Genomic DNA, 13,638 nt, shown 5'->3' with positions numbered 1-13,638 from the left:
TATCCAATTCTTTGTTTTTCTTTTTGTAAAATCCTTTTTATCATCTACATAAATTTGTATGATAATGTATGTTGTATCTTCCATCTCGCTAAATAAAATGTTTTCAACCGGCAACCAACAATATCCATATATTATCACGTGTTACTACCGGTGAACATAATAAATACTTTGTTAAAAAGTTCAATGGACATCCTTGAATTTTTAGATTGGCGATACATACATCAACTTTTAAACTATCCAATTTAAAATTTTTATCCGTTCCCTCGTCCATATTTATGCCTATCAATAGAATGCTGAATCCTGCCGTGTTTGAATTTCTAATAAGGACCTTAAACTTGTTTTCTTTCTTATGAAAGTTATTCTTCTCGACTTACAGAACTTGTTTAAGAATTTAGACTACTAATAGTTTACAAAAATATGTTATACCTTTTGTGCTGTGATTGTACTAAAGTGGAATATTGCCATCCATACAAAGTAATAAAATGCGTCTCTAACAGATTATTATACCTTACTATTGTCTAATATTACTAACTTTCAGGATTTCAGTCATTTAATCATCGACATCATCCATCACAGCGTTTCGTATCTTTTCCATATGTCATGGATGCACTTATTTATAGGTCTTGAGTCTTGAATTCTTTTTCTGTATACATTTTCCATAGTTACTTATACACAATTTATCGACTTTCATATTTCTTCTACTTTTTGGTATTAATAATTCATTTGTCTTTTCTCTTCCGTGTGGAGGAAATGTTATTTAAACGATGACACATGACGGTAAATGTTATGATGTTTGACGTTTGACAGGTTGATGGGATGTGACCTCATAACTGTCTTCTAATAATATATTTTTATATTATTTGAAAAGTTGTTCCTATACATAATATGAATAATTTGCTATAATTACGAATTCTGAGGTCTTATGATCGTAATATATAAGGTATTGCAATGACAAATTGCAATGTTTTTAAATGAGTAGCTTCCCTTATTATTTGAAAAATCTATTTCGAGTATTCGGACAGAACTAAAATCTGCAACCAAAATATCAATAAATACTTTTCAATAGCACGTTAACAGTGGACTAGTTTTGAGGAGAGTAATAGTAAAGGGGGGTTTATAACAAGTATTTATTAATATTTTTTATTTAAGATTCTAATTCTCACCAAATAACCTAAATAGCATTTTATATAACTTCAATAAGATAGCCACGAATTAACCTTACTAAACATAAGATTTCATAAATCCCCCGACAATGGTACCATGGACATGTCTGTGGATCAAATAATTAGTAGCTGGCCCAACACAAAAATACTGTCAAAAGAATTCTTAATAAATTTCATCACCTGAAATAAAATATTACATGCCACTTATTAGAAGTGCCCCACACCTATGTCTCTTACAACCCTTCTTTATAACCAGCAGTTTTTTTATTAAACTTTTAATACATTTCTCGAATATCCACAACATAAAGTTTTGAGGAAAGGGAAATATTAAATGTATATATTCAGGGATTCTACAGTATTCACTGCCTTCCCTCGCTCAACCGTTTCCATCTCTCTCTGTTGTTCCATTCTCCATCGTTTAGGCCTTTCTTACTCATGGCGTCGTCTACTTCGTCCCTCCAGGATCTTCGGGGTCGTCCTCTTTTCCTCCTTCCTATGCGGCTTCATTCGGTTATTCTGTTTAACCATCTTCTGTCGCTAGTTTTTCTTACGTGTCCATACCACTTTAGTCTTTTTTGTTCTATATATGTTAGTATGTCTGTTTCTATTGATGTTCTTTGCTTGATTTCGTCATTACTTTTCCTATCCATCCTTGTTATTCTGCAGCATCTTCGAGCATTCCATCTCTGTTGCTACTATCTTACTGCTGTTTTTCTTGTTTATAATCCAATTTTCAACCCCATATGTCATAATACTTCGCACTAATGTTTTATAAATCTGCGTTTTTGTCTTCATATTTAGGTGTCTATCCCACAATACTGAGTTAAGTTGTCGGATTGCTGTTCTTGTTTGTCCTAATCTTTGCTTAATTTCTTCCTCTGTTGTTGCCCTTTTCGTGATTATAAACCCCAAGTATTTGAATTGATCCTTTCCTTTGATTATTACGTTGTCGTCAATCTGTAGATCTTCTATGTCTTCTTCACTTGTAGATAGGTACTTGTTTTTGCGAGGTTAATATCTTGTTGGTTTTGTGCAATCACTACTTGATCGTCTGCAAAGCTTAATTTGCAGACGATCTTGCCCGAATAGGTGGAGGCCAATAAACTAAAGAAGGAGAAGACGCGTTTTTTCCACGTAAATGGTGAAAATAAACAAAACATAATGTAACTTATATAAAAATACAAACAAAAAAGGTTACTTTCTGGATAAAATCCAAAGTTCCACCTATTTTTAGTTTTTTAGATAACTTTGAAAGCTCAATCGTAATGCATCATCCGTTTTTCTCTATCCATCAGCACTTTTCGATGCACTAATCTGCGCATAGAAAGAAGGACCATCATTTTATAATCTAAAGGATAGAAATTACCTAAGGTAAAGGATAGATATCTTTTTTAACTACCTTTTATTTAGATCCAGAAATTTTCGCTGAAACAAATATGCTAACAACACTGGTCTATGTACATAGTTTACATTAAAAACTAATGTTTCTCACCACGGGCTGGCGGATTCCGAATCTGATTATAGCAGACGTTAATTAAAAAAGGCATTAACTTCTGTAAACAATATTGTTTCTTATGCGATAATTAATTATCCGAATATACCTAATAATAGACAGATACAAAGAAAAATAGTTGACGAACCATCTGCGCCAAATACTAAAATCACTTATTATCGAAATCAACCAACCAATCAGTGTACCTGTAGAACTGTCAAGGTTATATAAAATACGTCAAATTGCGTTCATTGACCCCATAGAAAACTACCAGCTTTTAAAACCTTGAATATCTAATGTATTGTTGATTATAGCATTATATTCATGAAATCCGTTATTAAGGAATAAAATGCCAACTTAATATTTTAATTCGTCTGTTGAGCATATTTTTAAATTTAAATTTTATCTTAATGTTTGCAAATTTATAATATGTAAAATTTCACACTTAACTGGTTAAAGACTTTTAACCTAAAAATAATTTTTTAGCGAATGGTAATTAGGTTGTGAGGAAATAAGAGAATGATATCAGTGTAGGGTTTTTCTTTGTTGTCTAGGGTTTAATAATTATAGGCCACGGGTCGATTCGAATTGAAACAAACACTTTATTGTTAAACTCGTAAATTACAGGGATGATTATGAATATGCAACTAATGTAAACAGTAACTACTTATAACTTAAAATAGGTCCGCGGCTTAATAGCAAAAATATTAACGTCTTTCGTCGTACGTCGTATAGAGATGAGATGCCGTCATATGCATATCAACTCTTCGTCTTGAGTGCTCTACTTACACTGTGTACTCGACCCCCCGTCGAGCTACCATCATACCGCGTTTTATGTTTTTTCAGCCATGGTACTTTCGGCTTTCGGCTCGCGGTTCGTGATAAATAAAAGTTATTGGTAACGGAAATAACGGAAATGGAGTTTATTTGATGACGAATGTAATCCTACACTCGGCCATCCTCTTCAGAATCCGACTCGGATTCGTCGCTTTCATTGTCGACCCACGGTTTAAGATACTCAGCACACGTTGATGTTCGCATTGGTCCCTCATGCTCACCAATCTTAACAACATCGTAACGATCGTTATCTTTAACCTTGACAATCTCGTATGGACCTAAGAACTTTATCTTGAGTTTAAGTCCTGGGCCGAACTGGGTTCTTTTTATTGCAACTAAATCTTTTTCCTTATAAATTTTTGCACGTTTTCTTCTAGAATTATACCCTTTTTTGTTTTCAGCTTGTACCTTACATATTTGTTCTTTACATCTTTCTCGAAGTTCTTTTCTTTCTTCATCATATATTTTAATCACCTCTTCCTCTATGAGTTCTCTGATTCGAATATCATCTTTATTTTTCATTTTTACGCCAACCAATACTTCGAAAGGTGTAGTACCTATACTTCGTTGATAGGTAGAGTTCAATGCATTTTGTACCCTGTCAACATTTTTATACCATTTCGTAGGTTCTTCTAAACTCAATTTGGTAAGAACAGGGATGATTGTTCTATTCACTCGTTCAACCTGACCGTTTCCTCGTGGTACTCCAGTTGTCACTAGAACATGTTGAATGTTTTCTTCTTGGCAATATCTTTCAAATTCCTCTGATCGAAATGCTGTACCTCGGTCGGTTATCATTCGAGAAGGGTTTCCAAATATTCTTCGTTGCTTTTCAAGACAACTTATAACTTCTTTCGTCGTTGTGGACTTCGTCGGGTAAAGCCAAACAAATTTGGTAAAATCGTCTATAATTACAAGTATATGCTGATAATTCTTACTTGTAGACTGCAATGGACCCAAATGATCCGCATGGTATGTGTGCAGTGGACCGTCTAGTTTTGGTATGGGGTTAAGTGTCCCTTCCTTTTTTCCTTCCTTTTTGCTTCCCAGTATACATGCTATACAGTTAGAAATAACATTTTTAACTTTTTCTTTTATCTTTGGTATATAAAAGTCTTTAGCTATTACTTCCTCAGTTTTTTTCTCAGAAAAATGTCCTACCTCGTGACTTCTTCTTATTATCTCAGTCTGCATATTTCTCGGTACAACTAATAGTTTTAATCCATTGACATACTTGTATAATATTTCGTGCTCTAAGTAAAAATCTTCATATGCTTCTGTCAAAAGTATTTGTTTTATCGCCTTAATGTGCTCATCTTTATCTTGAGCCACTTTAATTCGTTGTATTACACCATTTTCTTCTGTAACCGTTAAAACTTTTGGATACCGGCTAAGGGTATCCACGTGAGACATCTGAGCACCTTTTCTATGCTCAATTTCATACTGGTACTCCTCTAGCATCAGTGCCCATCGTGCAACTCTTGTTGTAAGGTCCTTCTTGTCCATAGTTCGCTTAAAGGCGTCACAATCTGTAACAATTTTGAATTTGTTCCCAAGTAAATATATTCTAAACTTCTTTACCGCTCTTATAATAGCGAGTACTTCTAGCTCGTAACTGGTGTACTTTTCTTCTGCAGGTGTGGTTTTTTTACTCATGTAATATATTGGGTGGAGCTTGGAATCGTCAATTGATCGCTGTAGTAAACATGCTCCATAACCATGCTGGCTGGCATCAGTATGAAGTTCCGTATAAGCACCTTGTCGATAAATGTGTAACACCGGCTCACTTATTAGTTTTTCCTTTAGCGTTTCAAAAGCCTTTTTTTGCTTATCTTCAAACCTAAATTCTTCATCTTTTCTTAGTAAGTCACTTAACGGTTTTGCAATGTTTGCATATCCGGCTATAAATTTTCGAAAATAACCTGTAAGCCCTAAGTAAGATTGAACTTGTTTCTGAGTTTTAGGTTCAGGAAATTTCTTTATTGCTATGACCTTCGCATCACCTGGTTGAATTTTTCCGTCTTCCACAATAAATCCTAAAAATTCTACCTTTTTCTGCAGCAATTGGCATTTCTTCTTTTTAATTTCCAGTCCATATTCTTGTGCTAATTTCAATACTAATTTTAATCTATATATCCCTTCTTCTATATCAGAGCTCAGAATGATAATATCATCCATATAATAAATTACATATTTTTTAGCCGTCAATTCTCTAAAAATGTGAGCAATAAACCTCTGAAATACTGCTGGGCTGTTACATAGTCCAAATGGACACTTGAGGAATTCAAACTGTCCGCTGGGCGTCACAAACGATGTGTACTTAGTACTACTAAATTCTACGGGAACATGAAAAAATCCGTTCTTTAAATCAATAGTGCTAAAAATTTTTGCACCTTGTAAACAGTCAAGCACGTCTTCAACAAGGGGAAGTGGGAATCTGTCTCTTATTATGTTTTTATTTACTTTTCTATAATCGCAGCAAATTCTTGTCCGACCGTCCTTCTTCTTTACCAATACTATTGGGCTGGCAAAATCTGAGCAACTAGGTTTAATTATACCTTCGTTTAACCATTCATTTATCTGACTGTCTACCTCTTCTTTTTCAGAAACAGATAATCGTCTGGGTCTTTCATAAATCGGTTCCTCGCTTTTAAGGACAATTTTCATTTCAATTTCTGTCGTCTTCGTTTTCTTTGGTTCATAACTTTCCATTAACTGTCTAACAATTTCTCTGTGTTTTTCGTCTTCAATGTGTGCTACTTTTACTTCATCTTCTTTATCTTTTTCGTCAAGCATAATGTGCATAATAAAGTTTTCGTTCGTCCTCTTATGCATTACTATCCCATCATCTCTTATACTAACATATGCTTGTTGTAAAATATTATTTCCAATTATTGCTTGAAAAGATGTCGCGGCTTTTGGGATAATATGAAATGTTAGATCAAACTTCTCTTCGTTAACGTCAGCTTGTGTAGAGAATGATCCTAATGTGTTAACTTTCGCATTTTGTCCTAAGCCTTTCAAAATTATGGTGTTGGGTGTTAAACAAATATCGTTAAAGAATGTATCGTAAACATCTTCTCTTATCGTACATATATCACTTCCTGTGTCAAATAAAGCTGTTAGTGTGATCTGATTAATTGTTAGCTTAACCGCTGTTTTTGGCTGAACCTCAATTACATTTAAAGCTGTGTTTTCTGTAGTAGCCTTCGTCGAATTTTTATTGGGACATTTACTTGAAACATGCCCATATTTGTTGCAACCAAAGCACTTCGTTCCCTTAAACTTATCTGGGCAATCCTTAGATTTATGACCTCTACTTCCACAATTAAAACAAGTAATGTTGTTTTCTCTTTTCACGTCGTTCTTCTCTCTTTTGTCCTTTCTAACGATGTCTTCGTTTTTCTTAAATCCTTCTTTATTTGCTCTAAAGACTTGAGCTTGTCCAGTAGCCTTCTTACCGCGTATCCTCTCATATAGTTTAATTTTCTCCTTAAACTCTGCAAAATTTTTTGCTCCATATAGCACTAGTTTATTGGATGATTCGTCTTGTATTCCATCAATTATGTATTGCATAACAACTTCTTGTTCTAAGTAAGCTCTATTAGCTATTTCTCTCATTTTAATCATGTATTCTTGTACAGTCTCATCAAATTTTTTTCGTCTCGTCATCAACATTTTATGTATCTGCGCACTATTTACCTGTTCTCCAAATTCTTCTATTAAACGTCTCTTCAATTCAGGCCAATTTCTGATGCCTTTTTCTGACTGCACAAACAATTTGGCGAGTCCTTTTAAACATTTTTTTGCATAGATTAATTTTTGCAGGTTGTTCCACCCTGTTATCTCAGCTACTTCTTCAAATTCGATAATCCACGTGCGAATAGGATATTCGTCTTTTCCATCAAATGATCTTATGCTGTCCTCCACGTCTCTAAAACTTAATGCAAATGATTCTTGTCGTCTTATACCAGTCGCTCCAGTATTCACGGATCTAACTTCAGCGTCATTTCTTGCGCTATAACTCCTTTGTCCAATTTCTTCATGTATGTAAATATCTTCGTCATCTCGCCTTTCTTCGAATTTTCGTCTCTCTTCGTCATTATTTCGTTCATATCTACGTCTTTCATCACATATTTGTCGTCCTTCGTCATAATTTCGCCCTTCGCGTCTTCGTCTATCCTCGTCGTTTCTTCTCTCACGTCTTCGTCTTTCTTTTTCTTCACGTCTTTCGTCTTCCGAACGTCTTTCATCGTCTTCTCGTCTTTCTTCTTCTAATCGTCGTTTTTCTTTTTCACGTCTTTCATCGTCTTTCCGTCTTTCTTCTTCCAATCGTCGTTTTTCTTTTTCACGTCTTTCATCATCTTTCCGTCTTTCTTCTTCCAATCGTCTTTTTTCGTCTTCCAGTTGCGTTTTTTCGTCTTTCAGTTGTCTTTTTTCTTCCTTTCGTCTTTCGTCGTCTTCATCTATATCTGATACGTCATCCTCCTCTTCGTCGTCTTCAGTTTCGTCGTCGTTAATAAAGGTATTCAAAAATGAACAAATACGGACAACCACGTCATGCTTTTCATTTTTATAATTTAAACCAAGAATTTGGCATACCGCAATTAAATCAGGAAGATCAAAATTTTCACTTACGTCTTGACATTTACTCAAAAATTGTTCGGAAGTGTCGTCAAGCCGAAATCCAGGAAAAGCACGCAAAGCTTTTCTAGTTTTTCGAGGTTCACCATCAGTGGTAAAACAAATATAATGTAAAATTTTAGCAACTCTCAATTTAGCATGAGTAATATTATAGCCAATATTACCGATAGAACCCAAAGTTGCCATAATAATAAAATATTTTTTTAAAAAAATATCCAACAATACCGAAAATATATGTAACTACATATAAACTATAAACATGCAAAAAATTAAACCTTTTCAAAAATGATTATTGTCTTTTAATAACCATAACGCATATTTGTGCTATCAAACCTACATAAATTATCGTTTTCCTAATCTAAAACAGAAATATATCGTCGACAAAAAATAGGAGTAATAAAATTTTTATTATAATTGATTTCTATTTATTACGGAATTCACTCTTAAGACTCATAAACGTTTAAAAACCGGATACCATAAATGTTCAAATAATGTATGAAAATGTTTTTATTATAGTCACAAAATTAAATCTAGGTCAAGTAAAAATAGTTCATTCATATAATAAGAAACACGTGCGTCTTTACTGAGAGTTCATCTACTATACTATTAATTCTGTTATATAAACAAATGCAAAACTTTCAAATCACAAATGTCATATAAATATAAATAACGTTATCTTCTTTGTCTTTATCTTATTTGCTTGGTAGAATGTTGAAAAATAACTCTTACCTTAGCAAATCATCTTTAATAGTTTTTTAATTTGTTACCATCTTTCGTCGGTTGAGACTTTATCCTCTTTGCTCCTGTTTCTCGTTCTTGGCACATCTACTTGAGTTGGTATTGGTAAACAAGGCGTTGTTGTGTCGTCAATCATATAATATCCTGTTCCTCTATCCTTTATCTGCTATCCGCTATCTGCTATCTGCTATCATTTATCGTTCATCGTTCATCGTTTATCGTTTATCGTTTATCGTTCATCGTTCATCGTTTATCGTTCATCTGCTATCTGCTATCCGCTATCGTTTATCGTTCATCCCGGACGAGCCCCCAAAATGTAGGGTTTTTCTTTGTTGTCTAGGGTTTAATAATTATAGGCCACGGGTCGATTCGAATTGAAACAAACACTTTATTGTTAAACTCGTAAATTACAGGGATGATTATGAATATGCAACTAATGTAAACAGTAACTACTTATAACTTAAAATAGGTCCGCGGCTTAATAGCAAAAATATTAACGTCTTTCGTCGTACGTCGTATAGAGATGAGATGCCGTCATATGCATATCAACTCTTCGTCTTGAGTGCTCTACTTACACTGTGTACTCGACCCCCCGTCGAGCTACCATCATACCGCGTTTTATGTTTTTTCAGCCATGGTACTTTCGGCTTTCGGCTCGCGGTTCGTGATAAATAAAAGTTATTGGTAACGGAAATAACGGAAATGGAGTTTATTTGATGACGAATGTAATCCTACATCAGTTTTAGTTTATCGTGGTTTATTTTAAATGCACATTGTTTACCAATTTCGTTGAAACTATCTAGATTTTTAATTTATTTCGGCAGCAGTTGCATCGGCATATCAGATATTGGTTATAGCACAGTATATTGCTAATAAAGAATTCTTTAGCAATATACTGTGGTTATAGTTCAAAATGATACGACAATGCCCGAGTGATACGACAATGATGCGAGCTGTTAGTGAAAATGTTTTTTAAATCATGGTTTCAAAACTATTTTTAAATTACCTATCGTTTAAGATGTTGTATTGTTCCATTTAGAGCTGCGCCTACCTTCCTTACTAATTAATAGACTTGTGAGTCTATTAGAGATATGAGAGACTAGAAATGTGAAAAATATGCGCATAAATATGCACCAATTTACCCAAAAATATGCATTAAATATGTATTTATTTTAGAAAATATGCAACTTTCAATGGAAACATATTTAATAATGGTATATTAATTATTGTTTATTTTCACAATTAGAAAACAATATAAATAGTCCTTCTCTCTATTCGGATTGCCGAATATAGGCCTCTCCTAATTCTCGCCATTCCCGATTTCTTTATTCCATCGGCCATCCTTAAGACCTTCGTATGTCCAGTCTATTTCCATTTTAGTTTAGCTGCCTGTTCGACAGCATCTTTTACTTTTGTTTTATTACGAATGTCTTCATTGGGTTTATGGTCTTTGAGTGAGATACCCAGCATCTGTCGTCCATTCGACATTCCGAATGCTGCCCATCCCATTTTTACACCTCTGCGTATATCAGTAGTCTGATTTTATTTGCTTACCTTGACATTTTGACCCAGATATGGATATTCATCTTCTATTCTATCTCTAGTTCTATCTCTGTCCTTTGGATGCTTATCATAGATTTGTCATCTTTCTTTGACATTAGTTTAGTTTTGCTGAAATTCATTTTCAGTCTTTTTTTAGGGATTCTGTGTGTAGCTCCTCAATTATCGTATTCAGTGCATTCCACGTATCGGCTATTAGTACTACATCATCTGCGTATCTAAGATGGTTCATGTATCTTCCGTCAGCATCCCGAAAGCATCATCTTCCGTCAGCATCCCGAAAGCATCACAATATTTTACTATAATATAAAGTTTTGATGCATTTCAAAATTTTCTAAATTTACACTGGACGATGTTAAATAATTCTCTATTATTGATTCTTTGTTTTAATTGAGTATGTATGTGTTCTAAGATATTTTAAATATTTTTATGTACAAAAATTTTGTTCGATCTATTAGTAACACTTTTTAGCACCCACGTCTATCTTGACAGACCAAATTGCAAAAAAAATTGTTTATTACAATGAAATTCTGCATTTTATTTATAATTCTGGATCTAAATATCTTCTTCTTACTTCTTGTATGTAGGCTTTAAAGCCTGTTTCTTCTTCAATATTAGCCCCCTAAATTGTTTAAATTATCGCACCATATTTTTCTTGATCTGCCAATACTTCTTCGTCCATTTGGTGACTTATCTCGTGCTATTCGTACTATCCTATCCTCTGCCATTCTACTGATGTGTTCGTTTCGCTCCTGTTTCCGTTTTGTCACCCATCCATGTATGTCTTCTATATTTCATGGTTTTCTTATATTTGCGCTTCTCTTCCTATCCAACAGACTGTTCCCTGATATTCGTCAGAGTATTTTCATCTCTGTTATTTCTAGTAGTCGTCTTGTTTTAGATGTGTCAGGTCTTGTCTCCGCCGTATATGTTAATATAGGTCTAATTGCTGCTATATAGATTATTGTTTTTGTGTCATGTCTTAGGTGTTTGTTCTTCTAGATTATGTCATTAAGAGATCCCGCCGCTTTACTTGCTTTTAAGCTTTGTTGTCGTACTTCTTCTTCAACATCTCCGTAACTAGTTATATCTTTTCCCAGATATCTAAACTTTGCTTCCAGCTTTATTATTTTCCCATCAATTTCGATTTTACATCGTAGTGGGTATTTAGATGTTATCATACATTTGATTTTTTCTGCTGATATTATCATATTGCATTTATTGGCTGTTGTATAAGATGTGTGTTAATATTTGGAGCTCGTCTTCTGTCTCAGCGATTAATGCAGCGTTGTCTGCATAGCATAATATTTGGATTTCTTTGTTCGCCATTCTGTAACCATGACCTTTACGTACTGCTTGTATCTAAATATGATACTAGTAACTATGTGAACTTGCAAGCACTTTCAATCCGTACTCCATTAAATTCGAGTTAAGATTTGAATATTGAAGATTCGGATTTAACATTTGGAAGTTTCTACTAATGTTTGACATAATTACTATATCATCCACATGTCTGTCTGGCCATAACGAATATTGGTAATTCAGTAATTTATTTTTATACCTAATGATTGATTTTCAAGGATCTTTGAACAATTGAAATCCATTTCTATACATATTTCTTAAATAAATTATTTCTAAACTTCTATGATTTTACACAAGTTCTACATTAACACTACTATGCTAAGATAATTGTATACATTACATACATTTTATATAGCTATGTGTATAGTAAGTATCTAAAATTTCCAGTGAGTTTCAAAACAAACTTTATATACCTTTTTTGATTTTCAGATCATGACAGGAAGCAAGAAGAAAGGTCCAAATCAAAAACTCCTCCCCCGGAATCATCCAAACCTTCCAATATACCCCCTCGTCGGTTTATCTCTTCCATTCTTGGCGGAGATAAACCGTACGGAAGTAGAGGTCACGTGCTCACACGGGCCGAACGAAAGGAATACCCATCTCTCTTCAAACAAGAAAAAGTCACACTTCCTCCCTCACAAAAACCGTCAGAAGATAGCAAACCCCGTCCAGCAAATTTGGCCCCCATTAGACAGTTTTCGGTGATACAAAGAACGCCCAAGTCTACGACGAAGAGGGAGGAGGATACAGATACGCGAGTACCTACGAATTTAATCATACAGGAACCTGAACAAGAACAGCCTATTGATTATCACATACCTAAACGGAGGGGGGAGACGGAAAATGAGGAAGAGGAAAGACGAATTCGGGAGCAAAGGAGAAGCCATTGTTCGAAAGTCAGCAAACCGTTGATATCTGTACGGTAAGATATATATTTTCGATTATTTATGTATTAACTCTATTAACACACACAAGTACATTTTAAATCCGCTTTTGTTAAATCCTTTTGTTTTGAAAATATACTTGGTTAGTGTAGCAAACTGGCAATACTTCACTTCACAGGAGATCGTAAAAGCCAAAGATGATGAATGGATCACTTGTAGCTGACCTTCTACATCTTTTCACTTGCTCAAGCTTTTTTTGACTTAGTCTATTACGCTTGCAAAAAATTTTAAACCACTCTTTGCCAGGCTTTCCTTCCTTAACCTGGGTAGTAAGGTGGTTGTCTTGTAGATAGGTTTGAACTATTGCTTGGATCTCCGGTTTAGTGAGGGAAAACCCCCATTTTGCCATAATTTTTATGTTTTCACCTAAGTCTTTTTCAATTTCTTTGGTTAAAGAAGTTTTTCTTCCCTGTTTACCAAGTACACGAGTACGTCTTCTCGAAAGACTTGTTTGACAGATTTGTCAATTTTAAACTGTGTAGCTGCACTTCTAAGAGATAAAGTGCCATCCTCTATTAGCTTTAGGGTTGTTTCTATGTCCTTTTTGTCGTAGGGGCGCTTTTTGGGAACGTAAACCTTAGGCATTATTCTTAAAAGTATAAAAACTCCGTCTTACATTACATATTTCAATTGTATATGTATATGTGGAAGTAATTTGTAACGTATGTTTTATAAGGTTATTGTTTTTTTGCATTAGGAAAAACTGAATGTTTTGTTTTTAACCGAAATTTCGGCTGTCTCATTTTTGCACCACTTGACCCTAACTGCTTTTCGAATTGGTTCTTGTGATTGAAGCTAAGCTTAATAGTGCAATGTACCAAGGTTTCGATTTCCATCAAGACGCATCGATTTTGATGAAATTTTTGGAATTAACGTCTATTTATCCTTACCAATCTAC

At 34.2% G+C, this 13,638-nt stretch overlaps 1 protein-coding gene across 2 annotated transcripts in view; it reads left to right on the top strand.

The window, feature by feature from the left end:
* Positions 1-13,638, top strand: part of ovo (transcriptional regulator ovo) — a 103,476-nt gene that overhangs the window by 66,814 nt on the left and 23,024 nt on the right. For both annotated transcript variants that reach the window (XM_072529328.1, XM_072529329.1), the window contains exon 2: positions 12,226-12,718. In XM_072529328.1, the coding sequence (XP_072385429.1) occupies positions 12,226-12,718 (493 nt within the window). The remainder of the gene's footprint in view (positions 1-12,225; positions 12,719-13,638) is intronic.

Source organism: Diabrotica undecimpunctata, chromosome 4 (assembly GCF_040954645.1).
Source record: "Diabrotica undecimpunctata isolate CICGRU chromosome 4, icDiaUnde3, whole genome shotgun sequence".
NCBI lineage: Eukaryota > Metazoa > Arthropoda > Insecta > Coleoptera > Chrysomelidae > Diabrotica > Diabrotica undecimpunctata.
The sequence above is the reverse complement of the archived record's forward strand: the minus strand, read 5'-3'. Positions and strand labels throughout refer to the sequence as shown.